This window comes from Acomys minous, assembly GCF_964271855.1.
Source record: "Acomys minous genome assembly, chromosome: 7".
NCBI lineage: Eukaryota > Metazoa > Chordata > Mammalia > Rodentia > Muridae > Acomys > Acomys minous.
In genome coordinates, this window is record NC_140488.1 from 9,788,944 (window position 1) to 9,815,314 (window position 26,371).

Consider the following 26,371-nt stretch of genomic DNA (forward strand, 5'->3'; position numbering starts at 1 on the left):
ATGCTGGTGAGGATGTGGAGAAAGGGGAACACTCCTTCATTGCTGGTGGGAGTACAAACTTTACAACCACTTTGGAAATCAATATGGCACTTTCTCAGAAAATTGAGACTGGTTCTACCTCAAGACCCTGCTATACCACTCCTGGGTGTATACTCAAAAGATGCTCCACCATACAACAAGAACACTTCCTCAACTATGTTCATAGCAGCTTTATTCATAATAGCCAGAATCTATCTGGAAACAACATAGATGTCCCTCAACTTAGGAATTGGTAAAGAAACTATGGAGCAGTGCTCAGCTATTAAAATCAAAGAAATAATGAAATTGGCAGGCAAATGGATGGAACTAGAAAGGATCATCCTGAGTAAGGTAACCCAGACGCGGAAAGACAGACATGGTATTTACTCGTTTATAAGTGGATTTTAGTTGTATGATACAGGATAAACATACTACAATGCACCATCCCAAAGAAGTTAAATACCAAGGAAGACCCAAGGGAGGATGCTTAAATCTCACTAAGAAGGGGCAATAGAATAGTCACAGGTGGTGGTTGCAGAGAGGGAACAAGGTAGGAGAGGGAACACAGAGAGATAGGAGGTTGGAGATCAGACGTGGGGAAAGCAGAGTCAGATGGACAAAAGACTTATAGAGAAAAGAGAAATTGTGGATGGGGGCATCTCTGTGACAAATTGGAGACATAAGTAAGGGTAGGCTCCCAGGAGAATGAGAGGAACTCTAACAGAGACTTCTATTAACAGTGGCCATTGAGACCAAAGAAAGTACCCTCTAACTAGACAAGTCTCCTAGCTGAAAGAGGGGAAAATGAACTCACCCAAAAAACCTTTGACTCAAATTTCACCCTGCCTACAAAATGGCAAGAGATAAAGATAGAAGAGATAGATCAGAGATTGAGGAAACCCAAGTTGGACCCTGGCCCAACCCATGACTCACCAGGTGGGAGAAATCCAACCCCTGACATTATTAACAATACTCTGCTATGCTTGCAGACAGGCATCAAACAGAGTTGTCCTCTGAGAGGATCCACACCGCAGCACCTCAAAACAGATGCTGAGACTCACAGATAAACTTTGTGCGGTGCACAGGAAGCCTTGTGAAGTGTTAGGAAGGAGAAAAGGACCTCAAGGTGACAGGAGCTCCACAAGAAGACCAACAGAACCAACTGACCAGGGACCAGAGGGCTTTGCTGAGACCGAAGCACTAACCAAGGACCTTGTGTGGACTGGACCTAGGCCTCCTACACAGATGTAGCCTATGGGCAGCTCAGGATTCATGTGACCCCTCTAGTAAAAGGAGCCAGGGCTCGCTCTGACATGGGCTTTCGTGCCAGCTTTTCAATTACTTCCTCCTGGCAGGACTGCCTTGCCAGGCCACAAAGGAAGAGGACAAACTCAACCCTGATGAGCTGGAATAGATGGGAAGGGGGCTTCCCTTTTCTGAGGAATAGGAGAGGGAGAAAAGGAGAAAGGGTATGGGAATGGGAGGTGAGGAGGGATGGGGCTTTGACCAGCATGCAAAGTGAATGGATGAATGAATGAATAAATAAATAAATAATTTTTAAAATTTCTCCATTCTAGTTTTTTTTTAATGGTCACAGCATTAGGATGGCTGAGAATCTCTGCTCCAGGCCTTTTCCCACTTCTGCTTTGCAGGAACAATCTATGCCTGTTTATATGACCAAGAAAAGCCCCTCGGTCCTCTTAATAAATAGAACAAAGAGAATTCAAATCATATGAAATTGTCTTTATCATCAGATGGACTGGAAGCAAAAGAGGATCATTCTGCCTCACCCAAATGCATTCACCGAAGCTCTCACGTGCTTTTCTGACCATTCACACAGATAAATATAGAAGCCTTACACCTGTAATCTTTGAAAAAGTAGTGTAGATTTTAAGTCAAATTAGAGGCAGCCCATGTTTCCTCTTGTCGTTTGGGACAGGTGGCCAGCATACAACAGCCATGAGTTAACTATGCTGCATCAGACGTTTTTCAGGGCATACTTTGAAAAAGAATAACAGGGAGTTTGTAAGAACCCAAAGGCAAGCTGGGCCATACCGGTGCATAGTGCAGCCAGCTGTATATCCTTGTGCAACTGAGAGGAGGCAAAGGCTTTCGCTCTTCAGCAATATGATGACAAATGCTGACACTCCGGCAGCGTTTCATTGGGAACCTTTCCCGTACATGCTGTACTAACCCAGCAATGACATGAACTCTGTAGATCACAGATGTAAATGGAGACCATGGCAGTGTCCTTGCAGAATGCCAGATCCATTTCACAGATACCCTGCCTCTTAAATCTAGTCAAGACTCACAGATCTTGTTTGTCTACCTTGTTTCTTCTCTTACAGGAAGTTTGCATATGCACATGCTATAAAATGAATTTATGATTAAGTCCAATCTGATCTGAAATATTATTTGTAAGTCCATGTGGGCCTAGATGAAAGAAGCTATGTGGTCACTTAGCCCTTGGCTTCTGCATCTGGACAAATCCAACATGCGGTGACGTACTAACAGAGAACAACAGAGATAAACATATTTAAGTATATAATCTATGCCAGGTAATTTGCTTCTAATGTGTTCTTAAATCTTATGAGAGCATGGGGTCTATATCTTAACCACCAAAACAATAACATATAAAACTTACCTGAGTGTTAATTACCGAAGACAGACACATAATTTTTTAAAGCAAACCCTTTTTGTAAAACTATGGCAATATATTTTCAAGTTGTAAAACCATCTTGAGTTATTCTTGAAGATGTCCTTAATTCTACTAATTACTAGCGGTTTAATTGAGTTTGAACATAGACATTTCTATTATCGTAAGCGGCAACAATGGTGACAAACTCCCACTTTAGATTCCTTTCAGAAGGTATCTCGTGGTCCACTGACACTTATGACTGGGATTCTGTACTGTATTCCTCAAGCCAGACTCCTGTGAGGAAGAAGCAGGTTGTCAGAGATTTGAGTCTGTGTACTTTCTGTGCATAGTAGGCCATGCACTGGGAAATGGCCACCCTCAACCTAGCCTTTTTTATGCTTTGCTAGTCTGTTTGACTTCCACACAAAGACCTCTTCTTAGGGCTAGTGTCTGGGGTTGTCAGAGGGCTTTGTAATTGTAACCATAAACAAATTACTTTAGGAAACAGGCCAGAGCCACCAGCCACAATAAAAGAGCTTGTTCAAAAGTGCTCTTGATTACTGTATATCAGATTCCTTACTAAATGGGGGGGGGGAAGCAACTGTAGGTGAAGTAATTAACATTTTAACAGAGATTTAATGACTGAAATAGAAGGCATGCTGAAGAATGCTATTTTCTATTTAAGACTTTTCTTTTCTTCTTACAGATGACAAATTAGGAGAATAGCCTGTCTTCAATGAAGATTTCATTGAAAGCTTGGTCAACAGGATGAAATTCCTTGTTCTAATAAGTTTATTTGAAAATATATTTGATTGCATCCAAAGCAGAGGGAAGTTAAGCCAGTACTAAGACTAAGAGAATATGACCTGTTGAACACAGTCAGGCCAGTACAGAGATTTAGGAGTCTGTTGCCCACCACCTGGGACTCTGGCATACCCTGCCTAAGCAATTAAAAAAACCTCAATCCTGTTGGATATTTTGGTTTCTTTAACTTCCGTAAAAATCAGACTTTCTGATGGGAAGTAGAGTGGAGGTTGTGAGGAAAGTTTTTGAAAGCTGATTTTAAAAATCTACACAACTTTCCAGAACATCAAATGGCTCTACAAAACAACATTTTGATGATTTCAGTGTAAATGAATCAGAAACATATGGATTACATTTCCCTTCACATGCACAGGGGTCTCGAAATTAAAGAGGGGAAAGAAAGGCTTCAGGCAACATGCATTTGGGGTTTTGCTAAACCCAAAAGCATTTGAAAAGTCTAAAGTGTGGCAGACCCACAGTACAGTTGGGTGTGTCCATCATGGACAGTGAGACATTTTATGGGTTTTTAAAATGTTAGATAATTAAAGGTCCATTCCTTATAACGCATCTAAAATGTGAGCTGATGTTATATGATTTTCCCCTGTAAGTGCACAAGTGCTTAGGGCAGCTGGCATTGATTATTTTATTGTAAAAGGCAATGTTTAAAATAAACTAATGACATGAGTTTTAGAAAAAGCAGTCTTCAACCAGGTAAAATGGTTAATAGTATGAACACATATTTGTATATATTGTAAAGAAGAGAGGGGGATGGTGTATCATGACCATCTATCTTAAGAAGCCGTTACTCCAAAGCCTGGAACTTAAAAGCTAGCAGATGTACACATTCATGTTTACATGTGCATATGCATATATGTCTGTGTGCAGGCAGATGTGTATACAACAACATATTTATATAAGTGCATACTTGTAAATATCATCCTAGTAATAAATTACTTCATCAAGTCTCCAAATGGGCAATGTCAATGCCTTTAATTGATACTACACACTTATATGTGTCCTAACACACAGATCCAAAGAAGAGATTACATTCTCTGAATCTTTAGGTTTTCTTACTTTGTCTCATTCATTTTGCATGAAATTTCCTCCACTAAAATAACTCTCATGTCTACCTGACTGGAAGACATATATTATAAATGAAACTGAATCAGCAATCATTGCAATAATTTTACTAAAATTTTTTTCAAACACTGTAATATTTATTCCAAAGTGTTATAATGAAGAAGAATCAGTTGCTTGAGTATTTTTCTGAATACATAGAAAAACTGTAATGTATATTGTAATGTGGTATAACAAAGAAAAATAAGATGCTTGAGTTTTATTTTACAAATATATTCTCCATTATAAGAATATAACCACCCAAATTCATAACCGAAGAATAATTTTCTCCTAAGAAGTATGCAAATACTCTTAAGGAGGAAGGTTCCATGCACGATGAGTCTGGATGGAAGAGAAGTGATTGGCTGCACTACCATACTTTATGTAAGATGCTGTTCAAGTGCAACTAGAAGGTGGTAGTAATTAATGGGCTCCATTTCCTAAGGTCACAAATGAAACAAAGTGTCCAAAAAGGCTACATATAGACCCATAACTCTAATTGTTTTATGTTGCTGATATTTTAATATAAACTGCTTATGATTTAGAGTAAAAAATAACTTGCGTGCTTCCATCACAAATACTGAACATGGTTTTATGAAACTTAAAACATTTTTATGACAAAATATTCCTTAACTATCAAAATGATCCTGCCTTTTTTCATCTCAATATTAAACTCCTTGGATATTTGAACACCCTTCACCTCTGTCTAACAACTGAGAAGGGATTTGGAATTGAGCACTACTGGCACACCCCCAAACTTGGCCTCGCTTAAAAATACCACCTAATGCATGACCATGCCGATGTTCAAGCATTTCCACATGGTCCAAGAAACCCAGGCCAGCCAACAGATCTCTGACAAACTTAAAAGAAATGCTACACATTACTTTTTTAAATTAATTTTTTCTATAACTCTAATTTTTTTAAAAAGTTTTGTAGATAAATTAATTTGGAATTGTACTATTAATTTCATTGTTTGCCATATTTTATGCTACCATAATCTTTTTTCTATTTTCCACCTCAACTCCCCCATTTGACAAAATATTGCAAGTCATTTACTTCTTAAATCTAAAATGAATTTAATATGATTTATCCATTAATTTCTGATGTGTTCAAACACAAGAGTTATAGTCACCAGCTCTTCTGTACTGAAGCTTTTCTCTTATGAGGTGTTAGAAAGCATTATAAAAATTCAGTGAATGAAATCACTTCAGCTACTTCTAGCTTTATCTAATGCTGGAATGCTCTCAACAGTGTTCAAGGTAGGGTCATCTAGTCTTAAATGAAAGATGTATGCGCACCTCCACTTTAATCGCTAGGCAACCTCCACTCAAACAGAAATTGACCAAAAACTTAGTCAGAACTTTCTCCATTAAAGATAAACCACAGACACAGTCAGTGCTTTTGGCAGAGCAAAAAGAATATTGATTTAATAAATGGTACATGGTTGTATACTGTATCTCTCAAAGAAGACAATCACCATGTCAAGGATACATTACAAATATAACAGGTTATTGGCTCAATTAAATACAACAAAATTCTCATCACAAAGGCCCTCATCTGTCATATACTCTTATTGAAAAAGTAGATCTCTGGACAAAATCAACCCCTTCAGCAAAAACAATCAATATTGTAAAGTTGAATGCATGGGTTTCTAGTAACTCACTGATAACAAAGCAAAATAAATGCCTTGTTCAGTAATGACTCAAAGGCTGATGTAATTGACAATGTCATGGGGGCTAGATTTTGACTTCAGATCCCCTTTATGCAACAAGTAAATGAAAAAAGGGAGCACTAGACACTGACAAAACCATTCAAGGCAACATTGGATCAGCCTTGACTCCTGGCAGCCACAAAAGAAAGCCAGATGTCCTGTGCCACAAGTTTCAACATGATTGATGACTCCACCCCTTTTGGAATAGAATCCTCGGAAATGGTTTTCTGTGGTTCCAAACATTACTCTCATAAGTTGATCAGTCACATAAATTTCAACTATGAGTTTACCGAGCTTAAGGGAGCCAGGTAGACTGGGTTATCTCTTTCTTTTTTATGATTGCTTTAAATGTATATGCAAGTAAGTGTGTCTTTCTCTGCGTGCACACACGGGTGTAAGTGTCCATGGAAACTAGAAGAGGTTGTTGAATCCCTTGGAGCTGAGTTTTGGAGTGACTGTTAGTTGTCCAATGTGGATGACAGAAACCAAACTCTGGCTCTCTGAGAGAGAAGAATACAGTATTAATGTCTGAGGCATCTTGCCAATCCCACAAGATACCTGTTTTTGTCATTTTTAAAGTTCCATAAGCTCAGAAGTATCCTTATGTATGACCTTGGATGATTTAAAGAGATACCGGACATTTGTCAAACTTTTATTGCTTTTAAAATTATTTAATGATCAGGGGGCATTCACACAAGAGTTACTCTAATATATCTTGTGTCTGGCACATGATAGACGTCCACAATACAGGTAATGAATAAATTAATGAGGGGATGACCATTCACAGCCTCAGAGGGTATTACCATACACCCTATAAAGAAAGTGTCACTCATTGAGGCTGTGGTGTCAGAGTGGTGGTCCTTGAAACCCAATCTCCACTTTGTAGGATGAATGGATACTTATCACCAAGGAAGCCCAGCTTTTATAGCTTCTAAGTAGTAGCTTATTAAGATGTAACTAATGAGGAGCAAAACATATCAAAATATGTCTCTGGGAATCCACATCACAGTATGGTATTTTAGCATCAGTGCTTAGACACTATCTTGTCTATTATTTACCTTGGTAATTTTGAACAAATGAGTCAGTCTTTCAACATCAAAACAGCAATAGTAAACGTGTACTATCTCACTGAAAGGTTAAACAGGGTTTGAATGTTGAAACCATACAGATTAATATCTGGTATGATACTGATATACATACATACATACATACATACATACATATACAAAGTGTGTTTTTAAATGGTAAATTATCATTATGATTTAGAAAGTCCTAAATCTCGTGTTCAATTATAATGGAGGAATATATAATATGACTACTGTAGCTGAAAAAAGAATGGTGATACACCTCCAGTCCTGCTCCCAAGTCTCTCTAGGCTTGGAGCATGTTTTTCCTGTGCACCTAGATCACAGGTGAATGCAAGAGGAGTACCTGCCCAAAAAGCTTGAGGAACCAAATTAAATCAAACAGCTTAGATTATTCTGTACTGCCTCTGGAGTAAAGCTGAAATAAAGGCCCTGAAGTTGTAAAACTTTTCCCCCTCGTCCTCTAACTGAATTTCTTTCAGGACTTCCTAAATGGAAAGAAATCAGCTGCCTTGAGAAGCAGAATCTGAATGCCCAACAGCTGGTAGGGAAATTGAAAAAGGATATGGCCCACCTCTGAACTTCCTTAATGACCTTTAGAGTTTGAAAGCTCTACAGTACTCATTGCTATTGGAACAAGGCTTCAGAACCACTGATCCCAGAACCTAGTAGGAGCTTCTCTCTTCTTTGTCATCTACACTGCATAAGAATTGAGCCACAGCTGTATTATTACTAAACTCACATGGCACTGAAATCACCTCACACAGTTTCAGAACAATTGATCTTAGATCTCTTTTCTTTTATAACTTTTATTCTTTTAATGTTTCAGTTTTAAAATATGAAACTATCGTTATGGAAAAACTGGATAGCAGAGAATCCTAATTCTCTTATTAAATTATAATGAAGGAATACATAATATCAGTACCTTAGCTAAAAAGTGTGGCAGTACATTGTCTATGATAATTCAGTTTTATTGTTAACACTGGCGAGATAAACACTTGCATCTTCATTTGTCCAAGCAGTACAGCCGGACTATCCAGCACTTTCCATTTGATAAAAATTCAAGTTCAATAATTCAACAGTTTGAATTCAAGGTGCCTCTTTGTTTTTGTTTTTAATTGATGGATCATAAATCATCATGAGTCATGATATTTTTACCTGACCCTTTGAACACAGTGAAGCAATTTGCAAGATATTAAAAACTTCTGTCTCCTGAATATATTATTTCTCCCTCCCCCTTTTCCCCAGTGAGAAAACAGAACAATTTGTTAATCACCCCTTCAAAATCAGCATGGGAAAGGTAAAAATTACTTATTTTCTTCTAAAATAATATTTCATTTTGTCCAATCCTCTCAAGTATTCAGCATAGCATGCTCAAATATACAACCTTTAAAATTTTTTTCTCATAAAATGAACAAACATTATTTAGAAAAAACTTGTTAAATGAAGCCAGGCAGTATTATTTTTCCCCTTTCATATATCTGATACAAGCATCCAACAAAAGACAGAGAAAACTGTGCAAGTATATCAGAGAGTAGAAATATGATTAAAAGGAGAATGCCGAACTGAAACAAAGATGCTGGCATCATAGGCTCTCTTCTCCCAATGCTTTTTGAAATCTCTAAGAAGACAAGTTAAAAAATGACTACGAAGGTGTTTATGAAAATAAATGTCGCAGATTTATGAGACAGCAAAAGAGGTGAGTAGGTGATATAGAACAGAGGGTTGTATATTTTGGAAGAACAGCAAGGCTTGTCCACAAGGCTATTTGAAATCCACTGAGAACTTTGTTCACAAAGGAGGCAGAAGCAACCTATTAAAGGATATATATATATATATATCTTCAACTTCCAACCATTAGCACCAAAATAGTTCATCATTGCTAGAAGAGTTCATTTTTGAGAATAAATTATAGCAAAAATATGTATATATAAATTCAACTTACAACTTTCCCCACTTCCCACCTTTAGCACCAAACTGCACCATCATTGCTGGAAGCTTTTGTTTTTGAGAATAAGTTATAGAAAAATATATACAGCTGTTAAAAATGTGTGAAAAATATACATTTAGAAAGATATATTTTGTGATCTAGCACCCACTACCATGCTACCAATCCTATAATAGAAGACTCAAATTCACAAGTAAGTTCAATTCCTAAGGTTCTCAGAATGTAGAGAAAATAAGATAGATGAGTCATAAGAGGAAAACTAACCCTCACTTTGGCATTGAACTTTTTTACCACTTTTCGTCTCTGGGTGTTCAACTTTTCCTTTCTGGTGTTTACACCTCTATGGTGTCTGGTTGTCATCACTGTTAAGAAAATGTGTTCAGATAAAAAAGTAATAATCACAGTGACCCCAATACCTTGGACTATTTCTGTGAAGTCTTGTAGGCATAGTCACTCCCCTTCTAATTCCTATAATCAACAACAAAATAAAAATGGCAATAATAGTGCGACTTAGTCAAAGCTCGATGAAGATTTATTAGGAAGCCCTTTCCTATCTTCTGACCTAACGTCCTTCTGAGAAATGGCATAAACCATGAAGTTTCTGACTTGTGTATCATTTATGATGCCCTTGGGAAGCAGGCTCTCCTTAAGAAAACCAAGGCCCAGTGCCCCATAAGGTTCTCATTACAGACAGGAATGTGCCAGGCCAGATGCACTGAGAGTTGTCAAGCTTTGTAAACTCCCCCCCAAAAAAAGCTCTCATAAATTTTGCAGAATATATTGCTTTTCCTTGAATTTTTATGATTATGTTCAATTTAAGGAAACTTACCCCTATGCTTCATCATTTACCTTATGTTTTAAGAATTATGTGATGTCTGTGAACTTCTGTGAACTTTTTCAGAATCATGTTTTTTATATCTTAAAAATATAAACCCACATATTTCTATCCAACCATTAATGTAATAGCCTTTCATTTTTACTATGTGAGCACAAGCTAGACAGATTTCAAAGGTTTCTGAAAGGACACACTAACCTTTCCTTATTCCATTAAGGCAATGAATCTAATGAAAGATGGAAGTAACAAGTGATTAGAGTATAAAATTACCAGGTCCTAGTATTGCAATCATATTTAGAGTGACAAGAAAAGCCTCAGAGGGATATATGCCTCTGTAGCAGCTTCTATTGTGTTTATCACAAGAGGAAACCTCCACCCAGCATGGAGTCATGGGCACTGACTGTTCATGGTGAGCTGTTGTGGGCTTAGTCAAAATTTTGTGTTTCCTGATAACTGACTTTATGTTAGTTGTTTTCTTTGTTAATTTAAGACATTTGTTTTATAATAGTATGCACCAAATATCAAAACTGAACATATGGTAAGAACAGCAGTGTCTTAGATCTGTAGATATGGTAACTCTTAATATTATATCCAAAACTAAAGTCTTCATTTTACACCCCCAGTATCCTAGAGGAAGGGAAGAGACTCAATATACTGGCTTCATAGAGTGAGATTGCAGATAAGAGCCATAAAGATTGTACTCTACCTAAAAGCACTGAGGTTAGGAATGTGTTAAAAAAAAAAACCAGATGTAGTCTTTTTTAAAAATAAGATTATGAGAAGTAGACAAACATTACAACTTTATTCAATGTGTCATTTATCCTGCGTGACTAATGTATTATTTGTACATAGTTAAAATTGAGCTTTGAAAAAAACTCTGAAATAAATCAAATGATATACTTTATGCAATTTTAACAGACAGATTCCATTAGGAGTCTACTACACATAAATGTTGGTTAAAAATCATTGACCAACATTCTTATAAATTAAATACTGAGGCAATGCTGGCTTGGGTGTTATCGTTTGCTACTAACATACATTTAGAGTTCACTTTAACTTCTTAATGGGAAGTTTTGTAGCTTGTAGTCTGAATATATTTGCACTATTGAAGTTTAAGCTGTCACAGAACTTTAAAACAAAACCAACCAAACAAAAAGGTCAAAGTCTAATTGTAGCAAAAGGGATATGGTTAACATTTTGCCTTTTTTTTTTTTTTTTTTTTTTTTTGCCATGGCTATTTTTCTGCAGGATCTTTTAACATATTCATGTGCTTGATCTCTAGTTAAAAATCTCATTAAATACATACTACCTTCTGAGTTTATCAATGTCAAAGTCTGTCATTTCAGGATAGCCTCAGAGCTCAGTATAAGAGAAATGACTCCCTTTCTCAGCAGGGTTCCCTCTCCACCTGATCTGCGGGAACTCTGGAACATTTAAGGAACATCACACAGCCCTCAGGGAGATTAGAAACCCAACCATTTCCTGATAAGAAATCTCTTTAGCAAGCACCTGGGGATTCCTGGAGATACCCACCCTATGCTAGTGAGATGTTGTGAAACCTTAGCTTTCAACCTTTGACAAAAACTGGAGTTCTTCCCCCACCTATACAAAGGATAATTAAGTACTGCTTCTCAACCCCCTTATGGTAGGGCTATTTTGTTACATGTAAATCAAATATCCCAACCTCCCCTAGCCCCAGGGAATCAAACACATTCACCCTTGGAACCCTTCCCACTGCCCAGGGGTTAAAAATTCCTGATTCACAAAATAAATGCTCTCTCACTCCATTCCTCCACCCTAATCAGATGAGACTTTTCATTTATTCATTTATTCTGAGGAAGGAAGTGCTCCCCTCCTCCCTGAGGGCCACCAGGAGCTTCTGGACCTCCCAGGGCTTGACTGCCAATGAGGCAGCTCCCCTCCCAGCCACCAGGAGCTTCTGCAGTATGGCCTATTGCCTTGAGCATAGTGCTCAGAGGACCTGAGTCTCACTGGACCCGCCTTCTGATAGGTTCTGGGCTTTCACCTGCATCCCTGACATTAATACAGAGGATTAACCAAAGTGTTGTAACACTGAGGTATCATCCCAGTGTTTTGGACCTTCAGAGTTCCCATTGCCATCTGGTACCAGAAATCTCATTTTTTTATTAAATATTTTTACATATACATTTATATTACTACACATATAAACAATGAACTACCTATGCAAGAAGAACCATAACACAATCAGGAATTATATAATTGTTATATTTTTAGTGTTTTGGCTATTTGTATTTATTTGGCAGCCTTGGAGAAAACATCTTTCCTATCTTGGTGCATCTAAAACTCTTAATGTAAAGGCAAGCTTGGATGCAGGCAGAGTGGATAGCCAAACTCTGCCAAGACAGGGTAAGCAAGTCCTCAAAAGTTCCCGCCTACAAATATGTCTGTCAAATATATTAGGCCAGAAGGCTGAAGAAGATGCTCCAATGTTATAGAGACCTTTGGGTGACTATTCAGGTAGAAAACTGTCTCCATCATCTTCTTATTTGGAAAGCTACTAAGCTGCACTCCCCACATACTCAGATAATCAAGTTTACTCCTTCCCAAGTCTCTGAGGGAGTTGAAGACCAGGTAGCTTAGTTTTACAATGAAGCTTAGTTGTTTAGGGATTAAGATGTTTTTAGGTCTAGGTAGATGTTTTACGTTGATAGAGATGAGCTTTGATAGATATTGATTTACATTCAGAATTATAACAATCTCATTTTAAAATCCCTACTTGCAGCACTTCTCCTGAGTGTGCTTGAGAAGCTCCTCAGAGAGAAACCTTTGACCTTCGGGTTCCTCTGTTCCAGTCCAGAAGTAAACTGCACCTGGACTGGTCCGCTGGGCATGGAACCGAGGCTACCGCTGGACACGGAGAGACAGATGGGTGTTTTAGAGCCACTCAAATTTCCTAGATGTACTTGTCACTTTTCCTATTTATTGATGTCTTCTAGACCTGTATGTTATCACCTTAAATTTTGTAGTTTGAAAATAATAATATTTTGGGGTGCTAAGCAGTCTTATTACTTCAAAGTCACCAACTACATATATGCAAAGGCAGGAGGTAGTAGGAACACAGACATAATCTTCATGAAATGTACATTTTAATTAGGCTTTTGCAATTTATTAATTGTAGAAGTTAGGAGTGTATCTCTGATTTTCAGCTTCTCAGACAGTGAAATTAAAGTGAAAGCACCTATCTTTTAGGGTGTTTGCTTAGTGGGGTAATGTCTACAAATAATATGACCTAATGAACTGTATGTTCTTATGCTTTTCCCTGACTGTGAAAACATCTTATATAGTTCTTAAGAATCAAAACATAGAAACTTTTCTGCACATCCTCGAGATGAAACTGTCATCTGAATCCTCTAGAGGCATAAATAGAAGATGTGTTCCATCTAAAAATATATGTTTGCAAAACCCAAATCCTAGGTTAGCCTCTCAAGCAGGAAAAATAGAAAAAACAGCATTTGGTTCAGTGTGGAGAAATTACTCAGCAGCAGTTCAAGGCATATTTGGCCCCTTTTGTACTAAATGAGTCTTAATTCAGTGATAGTGAGAAACCATGACATATTTAACTATGGTACATCATTTCCAGTCTACAACCTTTCTTATTTTTAAATGTAACTTCTTTGAGAATGTCATACAGGAGTGCTTGCTGTACTACATCACTCCTGCCTCTCCCTTCCCTCCAACTCTTTTGTATCCCTCTCTGAAATTCATGTCCTTCTCTTCAGTTTTTGCCATGAAACTCAGGGCCCTAAGCATGTTAGGTAAAGACTCTTTCACTGAGACTTAGCTAAAAGCACCAAACACTAACCCACAAAATACAGTGACAGATATTGGACGTAGTTACACACTATCAGAGGAAAATACTAGATGTAAAATGTAAAATTAAAAACCTGATAGACTGAGCATATTTTTACGTAGATTTTGCTTGCCAACAATGAATTCTCATCAAGAGTCTTTGCAAGTGAGATGCACATAAGGAATATTTTATTTAGAACAATTCTAGAGAAAATACCTATGGAAAGCAAGACAGCATATCCCTCTACTTCCTATACCTGCCTCTGAAATGGAAACGTTTGTGCTTTTCTGCTAAAACTGTGTTTTACACCTGAGTTACCCCTTCACAAATTTGACCACATGAAGCATAAATCGAGCTGTTGTGCAATAATCAATTTATATATGCAACAAAATATAACTAAACATCTACTGTGGATCAGTTCCTATTCCATGTACTGGGGCAAAGCAGTGTACAGAGCTGAAATCTCAAAATCTCACTGAGCTCAGTTCTGATGTTTGAATTATGTGAAACTTTGCAGAGCGATGTAATCTCTCTCAAGCCCCAAATTTGCTGCACACAACAAAGAGGAACAGAACCTTGAGTCTCTTCTTGGAGACTTGTTAGTGATGCCTCATATTTGACTACAGATTAAACCCAAAGCTAATACATATAAACTTCAAAATGATCACCAAAAGCCTCATCTCAAGACCACTGCAAGGATCGACAAAGCAGAAGGGATTGCTTTATTATACATCTATCCCAGGGAATCGCACTGCGGGTTGCCAGAGTAACTAAAGCTTTATTAGATTCTCCATTAAGTCCAGATCTACATGATACTACTTCTCTTTCACCTGGGGCAAGTCAGTAATCTCTTGTACTCTGATTTGTACTGTGTAAACTAGAGAGCCCAAGCAACAGAAATAAGAGCCTATCACACAGTGTTTTCACTTTCATTTTCAGTAGTAGTAGTAGTAGTAGTAGTAGTAGTAGTAGTAGTAGTAGTAGTAGTATCCCACCCAGATTTACTATTTTGAAGACCTAGCTCAACAACTTACTATATTTAATAAATGGATAATCCTTTACTTTGAACTGAGAAGTAATTATTACTCCAGGCCAAGCATTAGAACTATAGAAACAAGAGGCATGTCCTCATCCTGCACAAGAACACAGGTAAATAAAGACATTAAGAAAGTGAGGGCTGGAGAGATGGCTCAGTGGTTAAGAGCACTGCCTGCTCTTCCAAAGTACACAGGTTCAATTCCCAGTACCCACATGGCAGCTCACAACTGTCTGTAACTCCAAGATTTGATACCCTCTGACCAATGCATATAAATTAAAATTAATAAAACATATTTTTTTTAAAAAGTGAGAAAGTGCCCTGCAGCCCAGACAAAAGTATATTGAGTGCAGTGTAGGAGTACAGAAAAGGAGAATTTTTGAAGACTAGGCAAGAGTGTTTGAGTTGGAGGGGAGAATAGCCTGGGGGTGGTCCTCTCTGCCTACTCCATAGGTAGAGTCAATATGTCAAAAAATTATTTGGTGTTAATTGTAAAAACATATGGAAACACCAATCAGATGGTATGCTAGCTTATATTTTGGGAAAATAAGGAAATGCAGAGAATGAAATCTTGCTGCCCACCTTCCAAATAAAATTTACATCATTTTTTTCTTTTCTTTTTTTAAAGGATAAAAGTAAGATGAAGCTATGTGTCTAGGTATATCTCAAAAGCTATGATATACACCTCTTTGGAAAATAGTTATTTGGCCAGCTGGCTACCAATTTACAAACATTTCTTTTAATGGTTTCAGGATACAAATATTTATTTGGTTTTTCTTTGAATAATGGAATCTATGTTTCCACAGCTCAGACAGTCAAAGTAGTTTTTATGAACTTTGTGACCATCTCTCATCAAATGGTAGTAGGTGTTAAGGAGAGTTAGCAACTGCACAACAAAACAGAACACGGGCAGCTGTGAAGGAAGTGTGAGGCAAAGGAGGTAAGCCCATGTCTAAAGTCAGTCATTTCCCACTGAGTACTGGATGCTCTAGGCTTTCTAAGTAATGCAGCTTTCTGCTACTCTATTTTTGTTTGATTGTTTGCTTAATTTTAAAGCCGGTTTACAGTCTGTACATCAAGCTAGTATTACAATCCTCCTGCCTCAAGATTACAGGCATGCACCTCTAAGCCTTGTTAGCTCCTTCATTTCTCCAGGGACACTTAAAAGTACCTAAAGCATTTCATGGGCAGATCAAGATTGCTTCGCCTATAGTAGGTCTGTGTAAATTCCTCTTTGACTTCCAAGCCTGTGCCATATTCTTTCTACACATTTCCATCTGTATTTCAGCATTAGGCCTGTAAGGCCACAGATGCCATTTACATTGTCTTAATCTGCTACTGAAAGTGACACTAGCAGAGTGACAGGAAATGTCACTTTACCACCACTGGGCCTCAGTCTCCTCATCTGTACTATGTCAATACAAGACCTGAGGATTTTAAAGAGCACCCTAGTCTTCGCACAGTAGGTTCTAAGAATTGATTAATGTCTATGCACCAGAGCCAAGCATTTTTGCCAGCAAATAAATAATAGCTAATTGATGAGACCTCTCCATGGCACTTCATCAGAGACATCCATCATGCTGAATCTAATTTAGTTACTGTGGCTGTACCAACCTGGCATGAAAATAATCAGTCCCTTTAGAAAATTAATTTGTTCAAAAAAATTAGTTGACTGACATCCTGAAGAGGGAAATAAAGCCCATATGATTATGGCTTTTTTTTTTTACGTCGTTCAACAGATAGTTAGGTCATCCTGTACATGCTGCCGCAATCTGCAGGTTACACTGACCTCATAACAGAAATCCAATGATGAAGGAGACATCAGACTCCCAGAAAAACTTCTTTTCTTTGTTAAAGCCTAAACTACAGTTTCAACACTGCTTTGCAACAAATAATGTTCTCTGAAGTTGTTTACATTTAAAGACAAAAAACATTTCAACTCTATCTCCAGGTATGCTACCTTCCAAAAGAAATTTTCTAACTCCAAGAATAGAGTATAATAAAGGTCACCAAGAGACACAGTATCTGCTCCGGAGATCAGCTTTTCACGGAGGAGGATAAATGATACTGAGAATTATTCTTTGGAAATCTAACAAAGCAAACCATTTTTCATTGCATAGACGTAATTTTTTTTCATCCAGAAAGGAACACTGAAGAATAAACAGGTGAGTGATTTGGAGCTTGGAATGAAAACAAAGCTTATTTCTTTAGCATATTCCCCAATGTATGGCTTATATAGCACCACTTAGTACTGAAGAACAGAATCAAAGATTACATTAAGCCACTAGCTCATATTCTATTTCAAATGAAACATAAAGTATAAGCATATTTTTTAAAAATTCCAAAACCTAAGCAAGCCATTATCAAAATCAGATTCAGTCTATAGTACTATTGTCAATTCTGCTTAAATCACACCATTTTATTTAAGCTCATGTATAATTTTTCTCAGCTCAGTAAGTTGGTAGATATCAGTAGCTAAGGTCATTGAAAAGATCTACTTAAAAAAATTCAACAATTCTGAACATCACCTTCTCCATAGTGTGGTTTGCCTTGCTTTGAGCAAGCATATACCATTTCATTAAAGTACAACATAAAAGTTTAACATAAGATGAAGGCAGTGCTGGACCTTTGTTTAACAGTCATGATAATTTATGGTGTAGATCTGCAACAGTTAAGTAGAAAAACAGCTTTCTCATGCTGAAATACAAGTCATAAAGGGTGAAACTCAAGGAAAGCTAAAGGAATCCCTGCTCTCGGATCACTCATCCCTGCTTCAGATTTTTTGTCCCACATTCTTCTTTAACTTTCTCTGTATGGATTGGAGAACAATAAAGCTACCCTGTAGCTTCATGCTCTAAAAATTATTCCTTCACTTGTTTTTCAGTGCTAAACATATATTTCATAAAAATTAGAAATAATAATTAAAACACTATCATGCAGGCAGAGATCAGTATTATCTCATGGACTTATTAAGCAACTATTTTTGAAAGATTCGCATTTGCATGGATCAGACTTTGAGACAAGTATGGCTATAATGTAAATCAACAGATGGTTATTGAATACCTCTGATAGGAAGAGACAATGCTAGCAGATGCAAAGGGGTGATTTGGCATCTCTTAGGAAGCAATAGGGACTTTAAACATAATTTCCTTAATGCAACCGTTGTGAAGCAGGAAAAAATAAAATCAACACATTTTGTTTAACCATTCATTTACTGTGCAAACTTTATCAACTCACTTAACCTCTCTGGACTTCAGTTTTTTCCCCTTGAACATGGAGTTAATTATACTAACTCTTACAAAGCCTCAAGGTTACTGGTAGGAGCAAAACAAAGAACAGATGTGATAGATTGCAAAGCTTTGGCAAGGAGTGTTATGAACTTCCTACCCCCTGCCTGGAGGGCTCAAAGTAAACCAGAGAAATGTATTGTGATGATCTTTATGATCAATACCAAATTTAGGAAATTTGACAACTATAAATATATGAGCAACTCTCAAAGATTTCAGTTTTCCTAAACTTCAATTTTTTAAAATATTTTATTAATTTATTCATATTACATCTCAATTGTTATCCCATCCCTTGTATCCTCCCATTCTTCCCTCCCTCCCATTTTCCCCTTACTCCCCTCCCCTATGACTGTGATTGAGGGGGATTACCTCCCCCTGTATATGCTCATAGGGTATCAAGTCTCTTCTTGGTAGCCTGCTGTCCTTCCTCTGAGTGCCACCAGGTCTCCCCCTCCAGGGGCTGTGGTCAAATATAAATTGAAGTTTAGTTAGAGTGGAGAGTGTAGACTGACTAAACTTCAATTTTTATTGCTATATATGTATATATGATGTACACATATGCGTACCACAACTATAATTTAAGTATTCTGTACTTCTGGAAAATGTGATGTTATATACATGTATGTGTTAATATTCATAAATGTCCATTAAAATGCATTCATGAAAATAAGTAGAAATGAAATGATTGATAATGATCAAAATATTATATACATGCATAAAAGTGTCATAATGAAATCCATTTTCTAATAACTAATATATACTAAGAAAAAAAGCATGTCAAGAGATTGTATTGATACATGAATTGTTCTTTTTTTAATTAAAAGAATGCAATTAGAGTTCTATGGCTGGTCAAGTACATGGTGATTGAATACTTTTTTCCTTATAAGGGTAATGTACACATTCAATCCATTTTATTCAGTGAGAGCTAAATATCCCCAGCACACACAATAAATTAACAGTCAAGATGGTTGTGCCAAAAGGCACCAGGTATGCAACTGAGAGATACAGATTCCTGATCATATCCACCAGGGTGTGTAGACTCGGATAAAATGTACACCCTCTCTAGAATCCAGTATTCTCATCAGTAAATTGGGAACAACTCTGGAAACTTCCGACTCATAATGATAAAAGTATGTGTCATATGGAATAGCAATGAACAATAGCAATGTATGGAGTACAGAGTCCCCACCCCCCAAATGAATGAATACTCAAACTACAATAGGGAGGATGAGTCTGAGTTTTACTGCCGTGAAATAGACACATACATACAAGAATAAGTGCATGCTCTTGGGATAGTTTCAATTCTTGACTTTGTTAATCTGCAGTACATTTTTTTCATTTACCAGTAAATATGTTGTTTTAAGTTTCTCTTCCTTCATCTCATAGCAACCACAAAAAGACAAAATTAAAGGAGAAAAATGTAATCACTGAAATGCTTTGTCTACATGAGAAGTTAAGGTAGTATACAGGGATTTGACCCTTTTGAGGTAAGACCTAGAGTTATAAGTTCTCAGGAAAACAGCCTCTAGATTGTTCTACAGATGATCATTTCATTGGATTTTTACAACTTTGAAATTATATTTAAAATGTGCAAGTATTTTGCACAATAGAGATAAAATGGAGATACTAAAGGTTCAATATATTTAACTCATTTCTATCCAACATTAATTAACATGTTTGAATATAATATAACTTTTATCCATCTATAAAATACATGTTTGGAATGTCGTGAATGACTATAACTTTTGACTCAGTTTTGAAGCAGTCATTTTCTATCTTGATTTGTGTATTTAAAGTTGTTAAATGCTCAACTGAACCATAAACAAAACAATTCATGTATCATTAAACTGATTTCTAACACAAGATCATTTTCTTACTTGTCCAATAGATGTCACTTTTAGGATTAGCTGAGACAGCTTTAATTCTTTGCAGGGATGTCTGGATGTTATAGAGAGGATCTTAACAATAGCAAGTATTACAACTTTCAATCTCTCCTCCCTATAAATCTCTTTAAAAACATTGTACTCAAAATGGTTTGCTGAGAAAATACTCAAGTATACTAAAGAATGCATATCACACTAGGTTAAAAAACACGAACTATAGAGAGTTTCTTTTTAATGTGCCACACAGAGTATAAGGCAGCGGGGGGCAGGGGGATATCAATGGATGACTGCAGAGAACAGAAGTTCTGGGAAGCTCTAGGCCTTAAAGACTCTTCCCCCTCCCAGTGTTGTCCTAGTTGCCCAGCATGATAAAGGTTGTACTCCTATTTCCTACACTTTCCCATCCACAAACAGTCCTGTTCCACTCTTCTGGTAGACTGTAGCGAAGGAAGCCCCAGAGGATCTGCGTGGAACACGGGAGTGGGTGGAGGCAGATGGGCTGCTGTGGTACAAGCCATGCCTGGCTGGAGCTGGAACAGTTCACTTTTGTCTGGAAAGCAGGTCCCCTCCTCCAGCCCCCATGAGGTCCAGAAAACTTGGGCAAGTGTTAGCTGCTGGAGCAGGCCCTAGGGGCTGCCTTCATCCAAATAGAAGAAGCCTGGCTGGCACATGGCCCCTTCTCAGCCTTGACAGCCTCACATAGACCTTTGAACTTTCTATTTATATAACAGTTTAGTGAGTTTAAGTCTCTTCCTGTATAACTGCCCGTTTGCAAGCTTGCCTCTAATTAGGCTACTTGTGAGACAACACATAAAATCTACAAACAACTGATGCAGTCCTTTGCAGTGAAAAACAGACCACTGTCACAACTATATAAAAACATAATTCCCTGAGATTTTTAATATTTGGGATTTCCTGTCATGGGACTTTTTACTTTTCTGTTTTTAAATTTTGTCTCTATATTTTCTCCTCTTCGCAAGCTCATGTACACACACACACACACACACACACACACACACACACACACACCACTTTATTTTTAGTAAAAAGCCAACTGCCTCACAAAAAGAAATTTTGCATGCCACAAAGCAGCACTTAATGCTATGGAGGTAGATACTTACAGTAGAGAAAACCTGTACAATTTATAAGCTTTTACATTTATAGTAATGACTTTGCCATTGCTGATAAAGACTTTCAAATCTAGCCACATGATCTGCAGATCCCTCAAGAATTCATCTACTTGATTAGCAAGGACAAACCTACGGAATGACTTAAGTCATGAACTATGCTCCCTCTCCCCATACTTCCTTCTTTTAAAACAGATGAAATGATGAATTTGGCAGGCACAAACATCTGCTCCTTCCTTTGCTTTAACAGAATGCTTCATATTAAATTCCAATTCAGGTGAACACTGCTCATGCACCCAGGAATTCTAAGGAACTTGAGCTTTCACCCTTTAATGGAGTCCAGAGCATGACCCATTAGGATACCATTGCAGTTTGTAAAATCCAGTGATATATTCTGTAAGGCGTATGAGCACTCTCAGACACTGCACAATGCAGCATCACTCATACTCTATCTTTGAAGCACATTTTTTCCAAACACAAGTATATATTTACCAGTGGGCACTTATTTTTTATTTACTACAGATGAGTGTTTGTCAATAATGCTTATACCTGTATATGTGCAGCCATCCTTAAGCTTAGAAAAATGAGCTGGGTTTTGTTGTTGTTATTGTTGTTCTAGTAGTTATTTTAGCTCTCTTGATGCATTTATTGATAGATCTCTAGGTAGAGTTACCATAGAAATAGTTTCAAGCGTTCTGTTCCACAAGTGAATAGGTTTAATGTAAAAGAGCTCCTTAACTTTTATGCCTCCCCCATCTGTCTTTCTGTGCACATGAGGTAGTGCATGTCATCATTTAAATCTCTTGTCATTTTCATGTAATGGAAGCAAATATATAACAAATTTGTAACTGGCATTTTCACAATATCCAAACTAATTTGAAGAATATATAGATTATCATTAAGAACGATGTCAAGCTTTTCAGTTTGCGCACCATGGTCATATTTGTGTTTCTTTTCTCCATGGTGGTGCTTAAAATACAGAAACACAACCACATTACAAATATTTATAGACCCAGAGTCATAAGAAAACTTGCCCTTCACAACCAAGCAGTAAGAAAGAGAAATTGTCCTGGATCATGTATACAGAAAGGGAAGACAGGGTTTTGTTTTGTTTTAATGCAGATATGTTGTACTATTTCATCAGTATTTTCCATCACATCTACCAAATCGGTCAGCATGCTCTAAAAGGGATGTGACATAGTTACAGATCAGGAGAAAATGGTTTTGTATTTTCCTTAAGACTAGGCGTCTCTAAAGATGAACAGGGACACATGTTCCTGAAAAAGGGAAATTAAGCAGAAAGGTTCACATTCCCTTTAAATACTCAATTATACATGTGTAGTATTAAACTGGAATTAAAACTATAATATATATGAACGTGTATGTGTCTGTGTTCTGAAACCTAATGCCTATTTTTCAACTAAGCCCTAAAATCCATTATAACAATGTCTTTTAAATTAACAGTACTACCTAAAGCACATATTAGACATCTTATATGCAAGTAATAATGCTGTGGTTATCATCTGTCAGGAAAATAAATTAATATAGCAGAATAAATGTTGTATATAGGTATATAGCATTAAATTGAGCAGTGATTTCAGGATTTTTAAAAATTTTTAATAAGAATAGATTCTTTAACATGTGTTCCTCACAGCTGATAAAATCCCACACATTTTTGAAAATGCCTATAAATAAATATTGATATATTAAATTTATTTGGAATAAAATGTAAGGTTTGCAACCGAAGCAGTCATGAGTGGAATAATGAAGCTATTGGCCAAGCATCTGACCCCTTTTAAAAGAAGGAAATTGCCTAAAACATGACATTGACAATGGAAATCCCTGCAAAAATGCACAGCATTCATAGCCAGCAGCTAGTAGTTTGAACATTGCAAAATATTTCAAACTGTTGGTGGGCACTACAGATTATTCTCACTACATTTAAACCGCAAGAACCAAGAGTGCCATTGGAAGTCTCTGCTGCTGTGCCTGCCTCCTTCCTCATCTAAATATTTGGGCTTTGGGGGAGGGCAGGTATGTTAAAATAATTTGAAAAAAAAAGGATGATAACGTTCTTAATAAAGGGAGAAGTTTTTCTAAAGTTAATAGAACCGAGGATCAGTATACATGTGCGCCTGCACATCACCCAGAGTGGAACAACTTTCTGGCCCCCAAGTCACCTTTGCACCATCTTTCAGGACCTCTCAGCAACTTTAGGGTATTTTGTTAAAAGTAGTCTGAACCTTGGAATTCTAGCTGTGTGCCCATTACACAAACCTAAGGCTGCCTCCCACTGGGAGGCCAACAGGGGTTTCAGATGCTAATTAAATGTGCATTGACTTCGGAGCTGCAGACTTTGGGGGCCAACTTCAAACATCCTTAGTCTTGAAAGGCAAGCTCTAAAGGCAACTGGCTGGAGTTCCCTAGTGCAGTGGCCCCTGAAGACGCTACTCTGATAAGAGGAACTTAGATTGGATAGGCTTTGGGGAAGGTTTTGGACTGATGCCTTTCAGAGTGGGGATGGAGGTGGCAACAGTGTGGGCGGTGGCCTCTAAGCAAGCTGAGGGTGGCCTCTGGGTACCTGGCTGTTGCTTTTTCTCCCGCCACTGGCTGCAGGCACTGGCAACTGGAAAGTTAAAGCCTTTCAGACTAGATCCTACCCAATGAGCTGCTGACGAGAAAAGCCCCCCGGAGGTTGTTGTGCGGGTGGGTGGCACCGAATCTGCTATGGGCCAGCTGCAACTCTTTAGACTTAGAGTGCAAAGGGATGCTTTTTGCCCGCATCTTTCCCTGTCCCCGCACCTCCCCCATGCCAGCACCCGACCAAGGAGTCACTGAAGCTAAAGCTAGAGGTGTCTGGGAGCAAGTGGGAGGGTGTCCGGGGCGCCCCCCACAACAGCTCTGGCTCCTCTTAACAAAGGCGAAAAGCTCAGACCAGACCGGGAATCCCGCTCATCAAAGGAGAAGGCAAATTTTAACACCTACCACTGCTGCTCCAAGTCCCAATCCCTGAAAAAGTCGAATAGATCCATAGCGGCCGGGCGGCGGCTGGTGGCCGTCTGTCCCTGCTCCCTGCGTGTCTGCAAGGCTCTCAGCTGCGGGGCTCTCTCGCTGCGGTCGGCAACGAGGCTCTCTGGCCCTCCCGCCCGGTTAAAAGTGCTGGGGCAGCATCAGAGGCAGTGGCGGGCGCCTGGGGTACCTGGTCCTGCGCTCCAGAGCAGTGACGGTAGCGGCTGAGGAGACGATGGCACCGGGTGGGCAAGCGCCTGACCGCCCGCTTGGGTCCACTCGCTCCGTGGCTGCCCGCGTGCCCAGTGCGCCCAGGCTGTGGTGGCGGCCGCTTAGAGCTGGTCTGGTTGGGCCGCCCGCCTGGCAGGCTGCGGGCGGGTGGCGAAGGCAAAGGCGGGGGCGAGCCAGGCAGTGGCAGTGGCGCGGCGCGGCAGCCGGGGCAGCGGCGGCGGCGGCGGCGGCGGCGGCGGCGGCGGCAGCAGCGGCGGCGGCTGCACAGGCGGCGGCGGCCGAGACAGCATCACACACTTACACACTCACAGGGGGCGGAGCCTGGACAGCTCGAAGCCGCGACATGGAGCAGACACGTTATCGTTGGATCTGGCAGGGGCTAGCCCCGCCCGCTTGTGCTCCTGGACCCCCTACTCTGTCAAAATCAGCTGATGGGGTCAATTGCAGAGCTGATGACCAACACATGGCCCAGGACCCTGAGAAGGTTACAGGGACACAGAAGGGGGTCTCGTGGGGCCAGGATGTAGGCTAACAGAATGGGACACTCCCACCCCAACCTACAACTGGGATGTAGTGTTTGCCATCAGGAAAGAGTGCACAAACTGCTGCAAGGAAGAGCTAGAGCCCTGCTGCCATTGCCTGCAGTCCCTGCCCAGACATTCTTTTCAGACCACAAGATCAAACTTTTGCGTCCCCAGCATCCCTTGGGGCTGCATCACGGGGCATATGTGTTCAGGGAGGACAAGGCGGTCACCTTCACCATTTCTGCGGTGCTGCGCATCCCAACTCGAGTTCATGCTGCAGTATCCTCTTAGGCTGAGGGAGTAGCTGTCCCTCAGTATGTCAGCAAGCAGTGGGCCCTGGATTTAGTAATTTTAGCAATGGGAGGGACAAAAGGGCACCCCCTTGAGTGGTCCTTTGGATAAGTGTTTACAATGTTACTTTCTTCCAACAGCTACTTTGTGCATTGGGTAAAAACCTGCATTTTCCTTCTCTGAGAAACAGGAAAACCGCTGGGATTGTGCCCACTATCCCACGCACCAGCTGCTTCTCTCCCTTCTGGCTTGAGAATGGTCTCTCCGCACGTGGAGGGCATAAACCACACCCCTCTCTTCCCTTCAGCCTGAACTTCAAGTCCAGGAAAGGACGAATCCATTCCTTTAGCCAGCTCCTCAAAGGAAAAGTTCCCTCACCTACTCAGGAGAAAAGGATATAAGGAATTACAAAAGCTTGTTCAGTTTGGAGTCCTTATCATCTGATTTGCTTCCCTACTATCCTTAAGGGGAAAGGGGGAAGATGCAGTTAAAATCCTAGGGCTGTAAGTGAGCGCAAGCTGTAGACAATGCAAACAGAGCCTCTCAGCCTCAGTTTTCTCATCTGTAAAACTAAGGAGTTATCTTAAGTAGTTACCTGCCTTATCCTGCTCTCTTCCCTTTTCCTATTTCAATATTTGTTTTCAATCATCTCCCACACCCAAAGTCACCCAATAGCCTTGCTTTTTGATCCTGATGAACTGAAATCCCTACTGGATAATTAACTCAAGATCTAACATTTCTCCCAGGGAAGCGGGGGGGGGGGGGGGTGGGGGGGGGGGGAAGGGCGGGGAGTCAGACTGCAACCTTGAACCTGGAAGGCCATGCACTCTGTAACCCTATAGAAGGTGCCATAGCTTTATCTTTGCATTGTTTGGGCCCAGGGCTTGTTTTATTTTACTATCTTTGTAAAGGAAACAAAGCACATTGTTGGCATACAGAAGTGAAGCTCCAAGATTCTGCAATTTCTAAATTCAGTGGAACTTTACCCAATGTCTA

The 26,371-nt window shown here is 39.1% G+C and overlaps 1 protein-coding gene across 5 annotated transcripts in view; it reads right to left on the reverse strand.

Annotated features, from left to right (window-relative positions):
* Positions 1 to 24,753, reverse strand: part of AFF2 (ALF transcription elongation factor 2) — a 483,479-nt gene extending 458,726 nt beyond the window's left edge. For 3 of the 5 annotated variants that reach the window (XM_084788921.1, XM_084788919.1, XM_084788920.1), the window contains exon 1: positions 24,306 to 24,746. In XM_084788921.1, the coding sequence (XP_084645047.1) occupies positions 24,306 to 24,352 (47 nt within the window). In that variant the 5' untranslated portion in view covers positions 24,353 to 24,746. Of the gene's footprint in view, positions 1 to 24,305 lie in introns of all 5 variants that reach the window. The other 2 variants (XM_084788922.1, XM_084788918.1) reach the window with 2 other exon arrangements.
* Positions 24,754 to 26,371: the final 1,618 nt, after the last annotated feature.